The following is an 11,549-nucleotide window of genomic DNA, read 5'->3' as shown; positions in this document are numbered from 1 at the left end:
TCCTGCGTTTGTTTGTTTGTTTGTTTGTTTTGAGGGACAGTGGTTCCTCCATCACTCCAGTCCAGTGCTGGAGGTGCACAGAGCAGCCCCTCTCACTCAGCACTAGTGAGCTGCTGTGGAGAGCTGTGCAGTGTTGGACTGAGGATGGAGGTTTACAACTTTTGGTCGCTGCACTGGAATATGGTGAGTGGATGAAAATCTTGTTAAAAATCCTTGTTTTTTTCTTTTGTTTTAATCTCCTGGACCTAGTGTTAGCCTCCTAGCTTTGTCCAACTGTTAGCATGTCGTATGCCATATAAGATTTTTCGTTCATCTGACAGCAATTTATTGGTTCCATCAAAAGTAAATATACGTTCTTTTAATGTATTTCAATGATGAATTTGATTTTTAAACACTTCCACTACAGTGCAACGAGATGGCGCCAGTCACCAAACGAAATTAAATGTTTGTTTTTTCAAATAAACGATTAAAGACTTCAAGTCTAGTCATTGGCGAGAACTATTTTTATTTTAAATACACTCGCAGCGGAAACATGTAGCAGCAGCCTCGGTTGAGCAGTCACTTGCTGCAACAGAGAAATGTCTTGTTAAAACCCTTATTTTCTTGTTTTAACTTCTCGGACCTAGTGTTAGCCTGCTAGCAATAGCCAACCGCTGGCAGTTCGTCGTCATGTCGTGTAATATCATTCGTTCGTCTCACAGCAGTTTATTAAAAGTAAAGTATACGTGGTTTTAATGTATTTAAATGATGCATTGGATTTTGATACACTTCCACTATTTTGCAACAGCGTGGCGCAGGTCACCAAACCAAATAAATAAAAACGATTAACATTGATGAGAACTATTTTTATTTTTGATCACACTGATACAACAGCAGAAACATGTAGCAGCAGTCTGCCTGGTGCTGCTGGTTTCGGAGGGACACCTGATTGGGTTCACAGCCCTTTGAGGACCGGGTTCGGACCTCTGCTTGAAACTTGAACTGGAGTAGCGTTTGGCTAATGTGCCTGCGATTCCCCGCCATCTTTCCTCCTATCGCAGCAGCAGCAGTCACCGCAGCACGTCCTCCATCTTGATCCTCCTCCCTTCTCACACCCATCCTCTTCTTGCTGGTTGAATCCTCCTTGACCACAACTAGGAAGACGTGTTGCCATGACACCTGCTGGATCCTTTAGATGGGGCAGTTTTTCCTCCTCTGCCTCTTCCTCTTTAAACCCTTCACAAAACACACATCATTAATGTACTGACCCACGGTGCGAGAGACTGGAGGATGATGAGAGAGGAGCACGTACATAATTGTCCTTGCTGGACCAGTCGGGGTGTTTCTCGGCGTGGATTCTACGCTCTTCCGCAGCTTTCTGGTAGTAGATCTCCTGCTCACTGGGAGACATTTCCCTCCACTGTGAAAACAGGAAGGAACATTTTTTCCTCTCAAAAATATTGGCTAACGGTGCACGATGTTTGTAGTGTTCTCCTAGCTGGTTGGTAACATAGGCATCCCCACACTGGGATTTCACCCCCTCCCAGCTGGAGTTTGGAGTGAAACATGACTCGCAATGTCCGTGCTCCCTCACCGTCTGTCCAGCAAGACTCCGTCTTTTATGGTTGCCCTAAAATGGACTTTAAGGACGACCAGTGTTAGACTAATGGGGCTTCATGAAACAGTGCTCTCATTTTCAGAGCCCACCAGATGGCACTCTCTGCTCTAAAATCTTTGGATTTAAAGTATTTTTAAGATGAGCACGCCAGCTCCTGATCTCTGTCACTCATGGCAGACACTGTTTCATGAAGCCTCAACAGCCCATCACTAAGGTCAATCGTGAAGGATGTGCAATGTGCAACTATTGGTGTGATGTTTCACAGTGTACCTGAGACTATTATTTTCTTTTTCGGACTCAAATAAGCTAACGCCCTTACCATCTGCCCCAGGATGGTGTTTGCCTCCACGCTGTGTTTGGGTTTTAAAGTGTTGGTGATCTTCTCTCTGTTCTCCCTCATGAAGATCATGAAGGCGTTGGGCGGCCTCCTGATGTAGGGACGATTTTTTTGAACGCTGTTACGTCTCTGTCTGAAATGACAGGGGTCATTGTCATTACATTATATTCAGTGTATATCGGTGAAATAAAGGTCAGAGATGAGAGGACCAACTTTGGTGTGACAGCCTGAGGTGGATGAGGCGTCGAGTGGGGGTTGACAAAGATCTGGATCACCCTCTGTTTGTCATTACTGCGAAAAAAAAAAAATGACTGCCAAGATTTTAGATTCAAACTCTGGAAATTGTTTTAGAGTGACACTTACTAAGGCCCGAGAGAACTCACACCACCGTTGTCCACGACAGGAACATAAACATTCTGGTGAGAAGAAACACAATGTAATCCTGTTCCAGTACGGTGCTGATAATCATTCACCTCAACAGATTTGATGGGCCACTCACCTGGTTTTGGAAATAAGCGCCCTGTTCCTGATTCATGTAGCCATGTGGTATGAAAGGGTTTTTATTCAATGGCATGCGGTACATTGTTGACCCGGGCATAGATGTGCTAGGCTGCTGGTGGACCAAGAAACCCGATGGGCCGCCACCATGCATCCATCTAATCCCGGATGGGACTTCGCTACGTAGTGCCCCCATTTTGGCTCCTGACTGGACGCCGCCTTGCATGATCCTGGCACTGTGCTGTGACGGGACTCCTCCATACAATGCCACTGGTCTGACTCCGCGTTGGACCCCGTTGTGTATTGCATTCATGCCAACTGGGGAAGGGATAACTCCAGGACACTCCGCCATTCCTATTGGGTTGGTCCCATTTAATGCCTCCATTTTGGTTGCTGGATGGATATCACACTCTGTCTCCCCAACACTGCTTACCATATGTGACGCCTCCCTCCTGACTATTGGCTGAACTTCATCTTGCATTACTAACCCGGTCATTTCTATCGGGACTTCTCTTTGCAACAACTGTGTGTTTACCTGCACATCCCCTTCCTTTTTGACCCCTGGGGGCTCGCTGCCTTGCCACTCCTTTTTGACTAAGCTCTGGACACCACTTTGCGATCCCTTTTCATGAACCTCTGCGGTGTTTCCATTGACCACCAATGCAACATCTTGCGACGCTTCTCCAATGACTCCAGAGGTTGGATCGCCATCACGGCCCTCCTCACTGGCTCCCTTGGTTTGTACTTGGTTTGTATACCCATTAATTCCTGATTGGTTTTGGTTATGTGTAACCTCTCCATCAACTCCTGAGTGGAGACCCACACTTAACTCATGCTTGACGTCAAGGCAGATGCCCTCATGTAGCGCCTCTGCTTTTACTCCTGATGGTGCACCTCTTCCGAACGTCTCCCCGGTGTTGTCCATGGTTGAGCCTTCTTGTAAAGCCCCCATTTCGGCCTCTGAGGCGAGGTCCCCATGTAACGCCTCATTTGGTAATGCTATGGATGTCGAGTCATCGACCGTTGTGGGGGCCCCCGAACTGAGAGCTCCTTGTTCTGCAGGAGCAGATGGAAGTTCACCAAACATCGAGTAGAGGGTAGAAAGGACAATTTCCCACTCGGTGTCTATATCTGTCCACTCAGATGAGTAACTGCTTTGTGCCATTGTGTTGTCAGCCATCCTCGGGTTGAACCTGTGTGGGAGACTGGACTTATTGAAACATTCTATTTATTTATTACATTCTGAAATTGAATTGACGTTATAGCTTCACCGTAAGAGTCAAACGCACTGTATTCATGTTACGCGGGATTGTCTTCATGTATTCTAAATGTAGGGATACATCTTTCGCATACATCTGTCCATCCATCAGTTTACCCATCCATCGAGCACCCTCCTATCTATCCATAATCCCATTGATCTATCAGTCACCTCCTTCCTCAACCTTCCTCCTCAAAAGGAGTCATCAGGTCTGGCTTTTGTGGTCTGACCCAACAAAGACTTGATTGTACTCAACTTGTGATTATTGTTTCTGACTTCATCAGTGTACTCGAGCCAACCACCCCACAAAGATCCATGGTCAATAAAGTGGCTAGAAATATGCCGACTGTAGGGTTTCCAGGCCAGAGGTTAGCAACGATATACCCACGCAACAAAATACTCATTTCAGTTCTCACTTATCAGATCCTATATGAGGAACAGCAGATGGGACAATACACATAGTGCGTTTTAAAACTATTTGTTTAAGCATCAAAAAGACCCTCTTTCCAAACTTCTCAGTAGGTGCTGCAATTGGTGTGAAATGACAAGGCAGGATCTTGCTTTGCCTTTGCCATCAGCCAAAAAAGTGCCGAATCATCTCATGGTCCTTCACCAACTAGCTCAAACAACTCACGAAAGTCAACGGCGATACAGTGAGTGACCTGTGTAATTGGTCCCTAGTAAGTTCATTAGAAGTTTAGGTGGTGATGTACAGCCTTTAGGGACAGGAATTTGTCATGTAAAACGTGCCTGGGTCTGGCAACCTTTCCAAGATGGATCTGGTCTCTCATGCCATGGAATGCTGTCCCCATTTCAGATCATGATAAATGATTATAAATAAAAAATAAGTGTCATGTTCTGACGATGAAAAAATAAACTTACCCTCAGACTATATCAGTCACACTCGGTACGGGGAGCAGTGCGTCTGTGGAGCAACAGGCAGGAGCTCAGACTCACTTACTTTAATGACATCACAAAGACGCAAGCATGACGTCACGAGGAACATTGCCTTTTTACTTTTCCAAGTGCTTGACATGATGAACTCTGTTTTCCTCCCATGCCGAAGTAACAGACATTCACATTACATTTTTACCATACGATGTTTGTTGGTGGATCCGTGCCTTTGCCTGATGACCCTGGAGAAAGCCCTAGACAGTCTTTGTGCTGTAGGAGGGAGTCAGGAGAAGTGTGTGAGGGTTTGCAATCCTTGTATGAGGACAGCGAAACAGTGGTGATGGGGTGAAGAATCAGAATCAGAATACAATTTATTGCCATGGTCAGTGGGGGTCCCACCAACTTGGAAAGTGCTTCGAAATAAAGTGCTGTTAATAAAATAAAATAACTCACAAACAGCAAAGGCTGATCACAAATTTAACAGTCTGATGGCTGAGGGGAGGAACCTGTTCCTGTGACGGGAGGTTCTGGTCTGGATGGACCGCAGCCTCCTGCTAGAGTGAAGAGGAACAGTCTATGACCAGGGTGAGAAGGGTGGAGCTGTTGTACCAGACAGTGATGGAGAAGGTGAGGATGGACTGGATGAAGGACAAGGTTAGGAAAGAGTCTCCACGGGCCATGATGCTTGCTGGTGGTACAGTGATATGTAGTGAGAGTAAAAATTAGTTGGAGAAGGTGGAGCGTGGAGGTACAAGCTGGAGAGAAGAGAAATGAAGCTCAGTAGAACCAAGACCGGTGAAAATGAGGGAGAAGAGGACATGAACAGATTAGTTCAAATGTCTAGAATTTTTCATAAGGATATTGGGCCAAGATTAAAATAGGCGAAGAGGAGAGTGCAGGCAGGGTGGACCAGGTGGAGATGACTATCTGTGTGATGTGTGACAGATGAGTGGCTCTAGAGGAGCAGTCTGAGATGAAGGTGCCCAGGTTTTCATTGGAGTGACACGGAAGAACAAGATTGGAAAACTGGTCCATCTATCCAAGTTTGGAGACAGAGTTAGAAGCTAGACTCAGCTGGTTTGGACTAGAGAGACAGGCAACATGTTGGATGAAGAAGATTAGACATGGAGGTACTGGGGAAAAGAACAAGAGGAAGACAACCATTGAGGTCTGTGGATGAGATGAAGTAGAAATGAGGACTGAATGGCCCGGCAGGACGAGAAAGATTGGTGAAGGTGGAGGAGTTTTGGCAAACACTGTTAGGAAACGACTTAAAACCAGGGAATCATAACTTAAAATTTTATTACTGATGATCATTTTGACATTTTGCTCACAAACAGGCAGTTTTTATTCATGTTTAGTTTTATTCAGGCCTCATTTTACTATACAGCTTCCACCTCTGTGGGAGGAAGACGAGTGCTCACTTCACATTCCTACTGTCACCAGATCAGTGGTACAAGTAGCTGACGTGAGTTTGCATCACCAGAGTCTCGGAGAAGCTTGACTGTCCAGGAGAGTCTCAAAGTAGAGCTGCTGGTCTTGAACATAGAGAGAAGTCCCGGGACAGATCCATGACAGGACGGAGAGACGAGGTTTCCCAGTTGACCTCAGACCACCTGAGTGTTCACTCAGAGGAGCTGCAGGAGAGAAGTCTGGGACACTTTTCTTTGACTGCTGCCCCCACAACCCGACCTCAGACACGCGGGGAAGAAAGTGGATGGAATGAAAAAATTCAATATGAAGAAAGCTAGTTTGACCTCATCGTTGAAAGTGCTACATGCAAAAACAACTATTATGACGACTCATGTGAAACCAAGTGTAACTCCAAAGCAGCATAGTTCACAGTGCTGGGTGGCCCAGATTGTTCCATGTTGTCGGACGTGTTTTTTAGGTTAGTCGGGTGGGGGTATCTATAGCAATTTAGTCCTCTGTCGCTTCCTTTTCTGGCCCTGAACAAGACAAACAAAGTCATTAGAGCGTTCATCAGCTCAACGCATCTCATCAAAGATAGGGTTCACTGACGTAGTTGTCTTTGCTGGACCAGTCCGGGTGCTGCTCAGCGTGGCGTCTCCGCTCGACCGCGGCAAGTTGGTAGTATTTCTCCTGCTCCGCCGGAGACATGGACTTCCACTGTGCAGGAGAAGCAGCCAGTCAGAAAGCTCTTTGTGCCTCACCGAGGACTCTCACCATCTTTCCGAGAATGGTGTTGGCTTCCACGCTGTGTTTGGGCTTCAGTGTGTTGGTGATCTTGGCTCTGTTCTCCCTCATGAAGATCATGAAGGCGTTGGGTGGTCTCCTGATGTAGGGTGCATCCTTCTGCTGACCAAACTGTCGCTGTCTGGGACCCCATGGTGAGGATACGAAACAAAAGCACAGCTTGCATTTAAATTTAAAGCTGTATTATACACTGGGGGAAATGATTGTCCAATAGCAAGAAGGGAAAAGCAAAACAAGATGTTTTCCATCAGTGTCTGAAAAGCCAGGTGTTGAGCAGCTTCAGTGCACCTCCCACACATGTATACCGAGTTGTTGTTGTTGTTGTTGTTCCCAAAATTTGTCACATATTTCCTGAAAATTCAATTTCTAAGTTGTCCACAACTTTTGAAGTCGCTATGAACTCAGACAGACAAACTAACACCGCTATGAACATGGCAGCGGTAACTTGCGAAACATATTAAAATTTTCAGTAATTTGATATGTAGAAACTGCTCTGCGAAATCTAACGGAATGTGAAATTAAAACTTTAAATCAGATGAAAATGCTTTATATTATTTACATTATTTGCTCAGCTAATGAGAAAACCCGAATTAAACTTGAATTAAAACCCAATGGATTCAGGAGGTAGACCCAATTTCGCCTCATGGTCAACTTTTGCAAAACATTAAGACCACCTGGTCCTTCTTCTGAATCCAACCTGAGGCTGAGCTTGAGGGTCTCTGGTGGTCAGCAACCCATTTTATCAAAATACTTATGGTCTGTGTGTGTCACACTAGTGTACTCTTGGATTTTGTGAAGAATGACTGGAAATGAGCCGATTTGGTAGTCATAATGTTATGGCTCCCTGCTGTAATTTTTAGCAGATGGATTGCACCATCATTTGCCTACTTATTTCTCACAATTTGCACCTTGGAGTCGGTGCCTTTGGTGAAGAGTCATGTGACATGGCTGCGTACTGGCGCGTCCGCACTCTGCTCCTGAAAGAATAACGACAAAAATCAGGTTCTCTGAAGGTAATCTGATTTCATTGATGAAAGCTTACGATGCAGCTGGAGGGTTCACAATGTTGCCGTCCACTGGCTGGTAGTCACTCTGTAAAAACAAGCACAGTCAGATGAGCTCCAGGGGGCAGCATAGATTCATTTGCGTTCCAAAGCCTGTTTTTTTAATGTATTTAGTGGTCTTGATAGTGATAGTACAGCCTTAATGATTAGTCATCATTGCAAGATGAATGGTGGTTGTACGAATTGCAGTGAAGTTGGTAGTAATTTATGGTGGTATCACGCAGTGATGGGTTGATGAGTCTTCATAAAATCTTTCAGAGCCCACTAGCCACTCTCTACTCTCTATCATCATTGGATTTAAACATTTATTAGAGACCTCTGAGGCTTCATGAAGCAGGACACTGTTTCATGAAGCCTCGTCGGTCCATCACTAGTATCACTGTAGTACTCACAGCAGTAGCAGATATAGAAGTGATGATGTTGGTCACAGCTGCTGTTCCTGTGGTCATCTCAGCAAATACCAAGTAGTATGAACAACAGTGAGAGCAGTAATTCTTACAGTACTAGTAGTAGTTGTGCTGTAGTAGATGAAGGAGTACAAGCATGAAGTGATAACAGTACTCATGGTAGTACGGGTAGCAGTTTGCGGCAATAATAACCAGTAAGAGAAATACAGATAGTAGCTGTACCTTAGCAAGCAGTAGTATTTGTAGAACAAGCAGTCGGAGGAGTTTTGATCATCATAGACCACGTGTCTGTCAAGCCGTCCACATTTTCACAACACACTAGATGGCTCTACAACCTTTGGCTTTGTATTTCAAGTATTTCAAGGAAGCGTCACCTCCTTTTTTAAAGTACAATTGCCATCCTACAATCTCTGATAGTCCAGACAGTATTTCATCAACAGTAGCTGTAGTAGTATTGCAGCAGTCTTGAGAAATAATAAGGGTATACATAGAATTGGTGATGATCTGATGAGTAGAAGCGGTGCTCCTATAGCAGTGGCAGGAGTAGGAAAAGTGGAATTCGATGGTATGACAGTAGATATAGAGGTAATAATGGTAGTACTATTGGTGAATTCTGTGTCCTAAAAGGTAATGAAAAGAGTCTGATTTTGATTCACTGCATCACATAACAATTTGTTTTCAGAAAAAATGCAAATATATACACATTAAACGAATTTAAAAAAAAAGTAGGCCTGTCTTGTTGAGATCCCACTCTGATTTAAAGTCAATTGTTTACAAGCTAGTGAGGAGGAATGCTGACAGATGCATTTCCGAGTGTAATTAAAAAAGGAATTTAAATAAAAAAAATATGAGGTGTCCTTCATACACCCCATGGATTTCTATGAGCCCACACAGATTTTGAAACTGGTTAGTACCTGAGCATAATAGTAATATTTGCATAGTAATATTCATTAAAAAAATAGAGGTATACATTTAGAAAACAAGAGGCGTATTTCATGCAGCGAGGGAGATACTTTGTTTCCAAACTGATTCTGAGTCAAATGACAAGTATTTTAAATTTATTTTAAGTGTGGCATGTCTTCCAATGCTTTCTCTTTATTGCAAAGTCTACGATATACAGTATGTACACTTGAAACGCTGGTGCTGCTGGTCAGAGGTCAGACTAACCAGAAGGAAAAAGACATTTTGCCCAGATATAATGCAGTCTTACATGCCATGCCATGTTCATGAATGCGTAAACCACTAGATAAAGAAGCAACAGAGTGGTTGTCTGTTCCATCAGCGCCATTAAAAATCATAATTACTGTACTGGTGGTATCATCGTTTGATGTGGTGATACTGATAAAAGTAGAAGTATTATAATAAAAGCAGTTGGAATAGAGGTGCTACTTGGGAGTAGCCCTTGTGGTAGCTGTATGCTGTAAGTTAAAGATGACAAGATCAGTGTAGAACTGGTCGTAGATTTAGCTATACCAGTGGTTGTAGTAGTATTGATAAATTGCAGGAGTTGTTTTGGTGGTGCTTAAGTACTGTTAGTCACATGCATGTACTGTACCAGATGGTTCTGGACCTACCTGGTAGCACACCGCTGGGCCCACCTGGTACAACGGCATGTACACTCGCGGCAGGTAGACCTCCACGCCTGGCTGGTAGAACACGTTGTCAGCTGAGGCCTGTGGAGCCAGCTGCTCCACACAACCTTCAGGGGGAAAGTACTCATACGAGGTTTCTTCACTTGGCAGCTCGGCGTTCACTTCCAAAGTGATGAACTCTGCGCCGCTGGTGTCCGGAGGGTCGGCCGCCTCGGTGACCAACTCGTGTCCCAGATTCACAGGCTGAAGAGCCGCCTGAGCGTTGGAACTCTCTCCAGACATCCCATGTAGCGTGGACAGGATCGTCCCCCAGTCCAGATCCTTCTCTGTGGATTCAGGTTCTGAACCCCAGGTGGTCACGTTGGCTGGCATCCTCTGATCCTGTCACACCCAGTATTCACATGTTTAATAGGACAGACAGCAAAATAGACGGATCGAAAGTTCAGCTGCTGAGGTCACAAGGGGTCAATGGAAGTACTAAGGTTGTGTGGGAGAAAGAGGACTGTGTGAAGCCAGTGGTAACCCTGACTGAAATGTGTAGTTAGTGAGCAGTTTCATCGCCATGATAGTCTTACAAAATGGTATCTGATTTTAGGATGGGCATCGAGCCACAGGGTTAGCCGACAGAGGAGGCCCAGACTTCCATGATACTCTTTTTAGCTCTGATATCAAGACTGTTAAAAAAGAGATCTCTCTCATCCAGCAGACCTACTAGATCTACTAGAACTCCTGAGACCAACTGGCTTCTCTTGGTGTGGTGGAGCAGTGGTTCGACTTCGAGCCTCCCTTTGGAGTAACACACTCGGTCGTGATCCAAGTCAACTAACAAGACAGAAACTATCACCGCCGAACACCTTCAGAATGACCACTGAACTACTCACCATTTTAAAACGCGTTCCTTGACTCCTCTCTGCCCTTCAATCAGCTTTTGACAAACACGAAGTGGCAGTTATGAACAGCTTCTTTAATTTTGCGGCTGCGATTACACAACAAAGGCTGCAGGAATAAAGACCACCAAAGCATCAAAGTAGAACACACCAGAACGTTGCATGATCATAATTAGAACACACCTCTATGCTGTGCTCTGCTGATGTCATCCAAGTGAGCACTATTTAAGCGTGCTTTGGCACTGCATGGTACATGTGTGTGTACTACTGTTTGCCTGCATTCATGCAGCCCTCGTGAAGTCAGATCCAAACGTTTCTTCTGTAATGATATAGTTTTACTGTTGCATTACAATGGTCCCAGCATGTAACGTGGCCTAGTGACGGGTCGGTGAGGTGACATGAAACTACTATAATTTTCAGAGGACATTAGATGACGCTCTTGGGTCAGAACTAATGAGAGGTTTCATTGAAATAGTTAAGTCCAAACATTTTACAGCAGACACTGCCGTCTGGTGGCCTCTGGAGATCAGGACAGTGTTTGGTGAAACCTCATCGACTCATCACTAACGTGGCTCCTTTATTGCCCAGCCCTGGTTTACATGAAAGAGACGCTCTCAGCTCCACACGTCTGAAACTTCGTTGCATTTCTGCCTCTCAGCACCATGGTACTTTATTCGCCAACCTCTTATCTGTATCTAGAGCATCTAAGATGAAAAGGTGCTGTCCCAATATTGACTAACGGTCTTCTTTGAGACAGCGTGATTAATTGCTAGACAACTGCACTGACTGCTGCACACA

At 44.8% G+C, this 11,549-nt stretch overlaps 3 protein-coding genes across 5 annotated transcripts in view; 1 reads left to right on the top strand and 2 right to left on the bottom strand.

The window, feature by feature from the left end:
- The first annotated feature begins 55 nt into the window (after positions 1-55).
- The window catches only part of LOC128758686 (RNA polymerase II elongation factor ELL2-like), a 59,501-nt gene continuing 48,007 nt past the window's right edge, over positions 56-11,549 (top strand). For both annotated transcript variants that reach the window (XM_053864905.1, XM_053864902.1), the window contains exon 1: positions 56-183. The gene's annotated coding sequence lies outside the window, so the exon portion shown is untranslated. The remainder of the gene's footprint in view (positions 184-11,549) is intronic.
- Positions 842-4,641, bottom strand: LOC128758687 (uncharacterized). Its single transcript, XM_053864906.1, has 7 exons — positions 4,573-4,641; positions 2,434-3,625; positions 2,298-2,350; positions 2,148-2,225; positions 1,917-2,067; positions 1,292-1,399; positions 842-1,215 (listed from the first exon to the last, which is right to left on the bottom strand). The coding sequence occupies exons 2-7, from the start codon at positions 3,610-3,612 to the stop codon at positions 1,171-1,173; spliced, it is 1,614 nt and encodes a 537-aa protein (XP_053720881.1). The 5' UTR covers positions 3,613-3,625; positions 4,573-4,641; the 3' UTR covers positions 842-1,170.
- LOC128758690 (lymphoid enhancer-binding factor 1-like) lies at positions 5,846-10,859 on the bottom strand. Of its 2 annotated transcripts, none has more exons than XM_053864909.1 (7): positions 10,746-10,859; positions 9,847-10,245; positions 7,844-7,893; positions 7,701-7,778; positions 6,772-6,922; positions 6,607-6,714; positions 5,846-6,533 (listed from the first exon to the last, which is right to left on the bottom strand). In XM_053864909.1, exons 1-7 carry the CDS (start codon positions 10,746-10,748, stop codon positions 6,495-6,497), a joined length of 828 nt encoding a protein of 275 aa, XP_053720884.1. In that variant the 5' UTR covers positions 10,749-10,859; the 3' UTR covers positions 5,846-6,494. The 2 variants fall into 2 exon arrangements, with proteins under 2 accessions (XP_053720884.1, XP_053720885.1); XM_053864910.1 differs by having other exon boundaries at positions 5,862-6,533; positions 7,710-7,778.

The sequence above is a fragment of the Synchiropus splendidus genome, chromosome 5 (genome assembly GCF_027744825.2).
Source record: "Synchiropus splendidus isolate RoL2022-P1 chromosome 5, RoL_Sspl_1.0, whole genome shotgun sequence".
In the NCBI taxonomy this organism is placed as follows: domain Eukaryota; kingdom Metazoa; phylum Chordata; class Actinopteri; order Syngnathiformes; family Callionymidae; genus Synchiropus; species Synchiropus splendidus.
Note: the sequence above shows the minus strand (reverse complement) of the source record. Positions and strands in the feature narration are given on the sequence as shown.

What these genes read in the sequence shown, in the direction of transcription:
- LOC128758687 (XM_053864906.1), bottom strand. Translation starts at nt 3,612, where the DNA reads ATGGCTGACAACACAATGGCACAAAGCAGTTACTCATCTGAGTGGACA. An exon ending in GTGAGTTCTCTCGGGCCTTA is followed by an intron (nt 2,226 to 2,297) that starts GTAAGTGTCACT and finishes TTTTTTTCGCAG; the next exon opens with TAATGACAAACAGAGGGTGA. An exon ending in GGTCCAGCAAGGACAATTAT is followed by an intron (nt 1,216 to 1,291) that starts GTACGTGCTCCT and finishes TGTTTTGTGAAG; the next exon opens with GGTTTAAAGAGGAAGAGGCA.
- LOC128758690 (XM_053864909.1), bottom strand. An exon ending in CCGACTCCAAGGTGCAAATT is followed by an intron (nt 6,923 to 7,700) that starts GTGAGAAATAAG and finishes ATGGGGTCCCAG; the next exon opens with ACAGCGACAGTTTGGTCAGC. An exon ending in GGTCCAGCAAAGACAACTAC is followed by an intron (nt 6,534 to 6,606) that starts GTCAGTGAACCC and finishes TGTCTTGTTCAG; the next exon opens with GGCCAGAAAAGGAAGCGACA.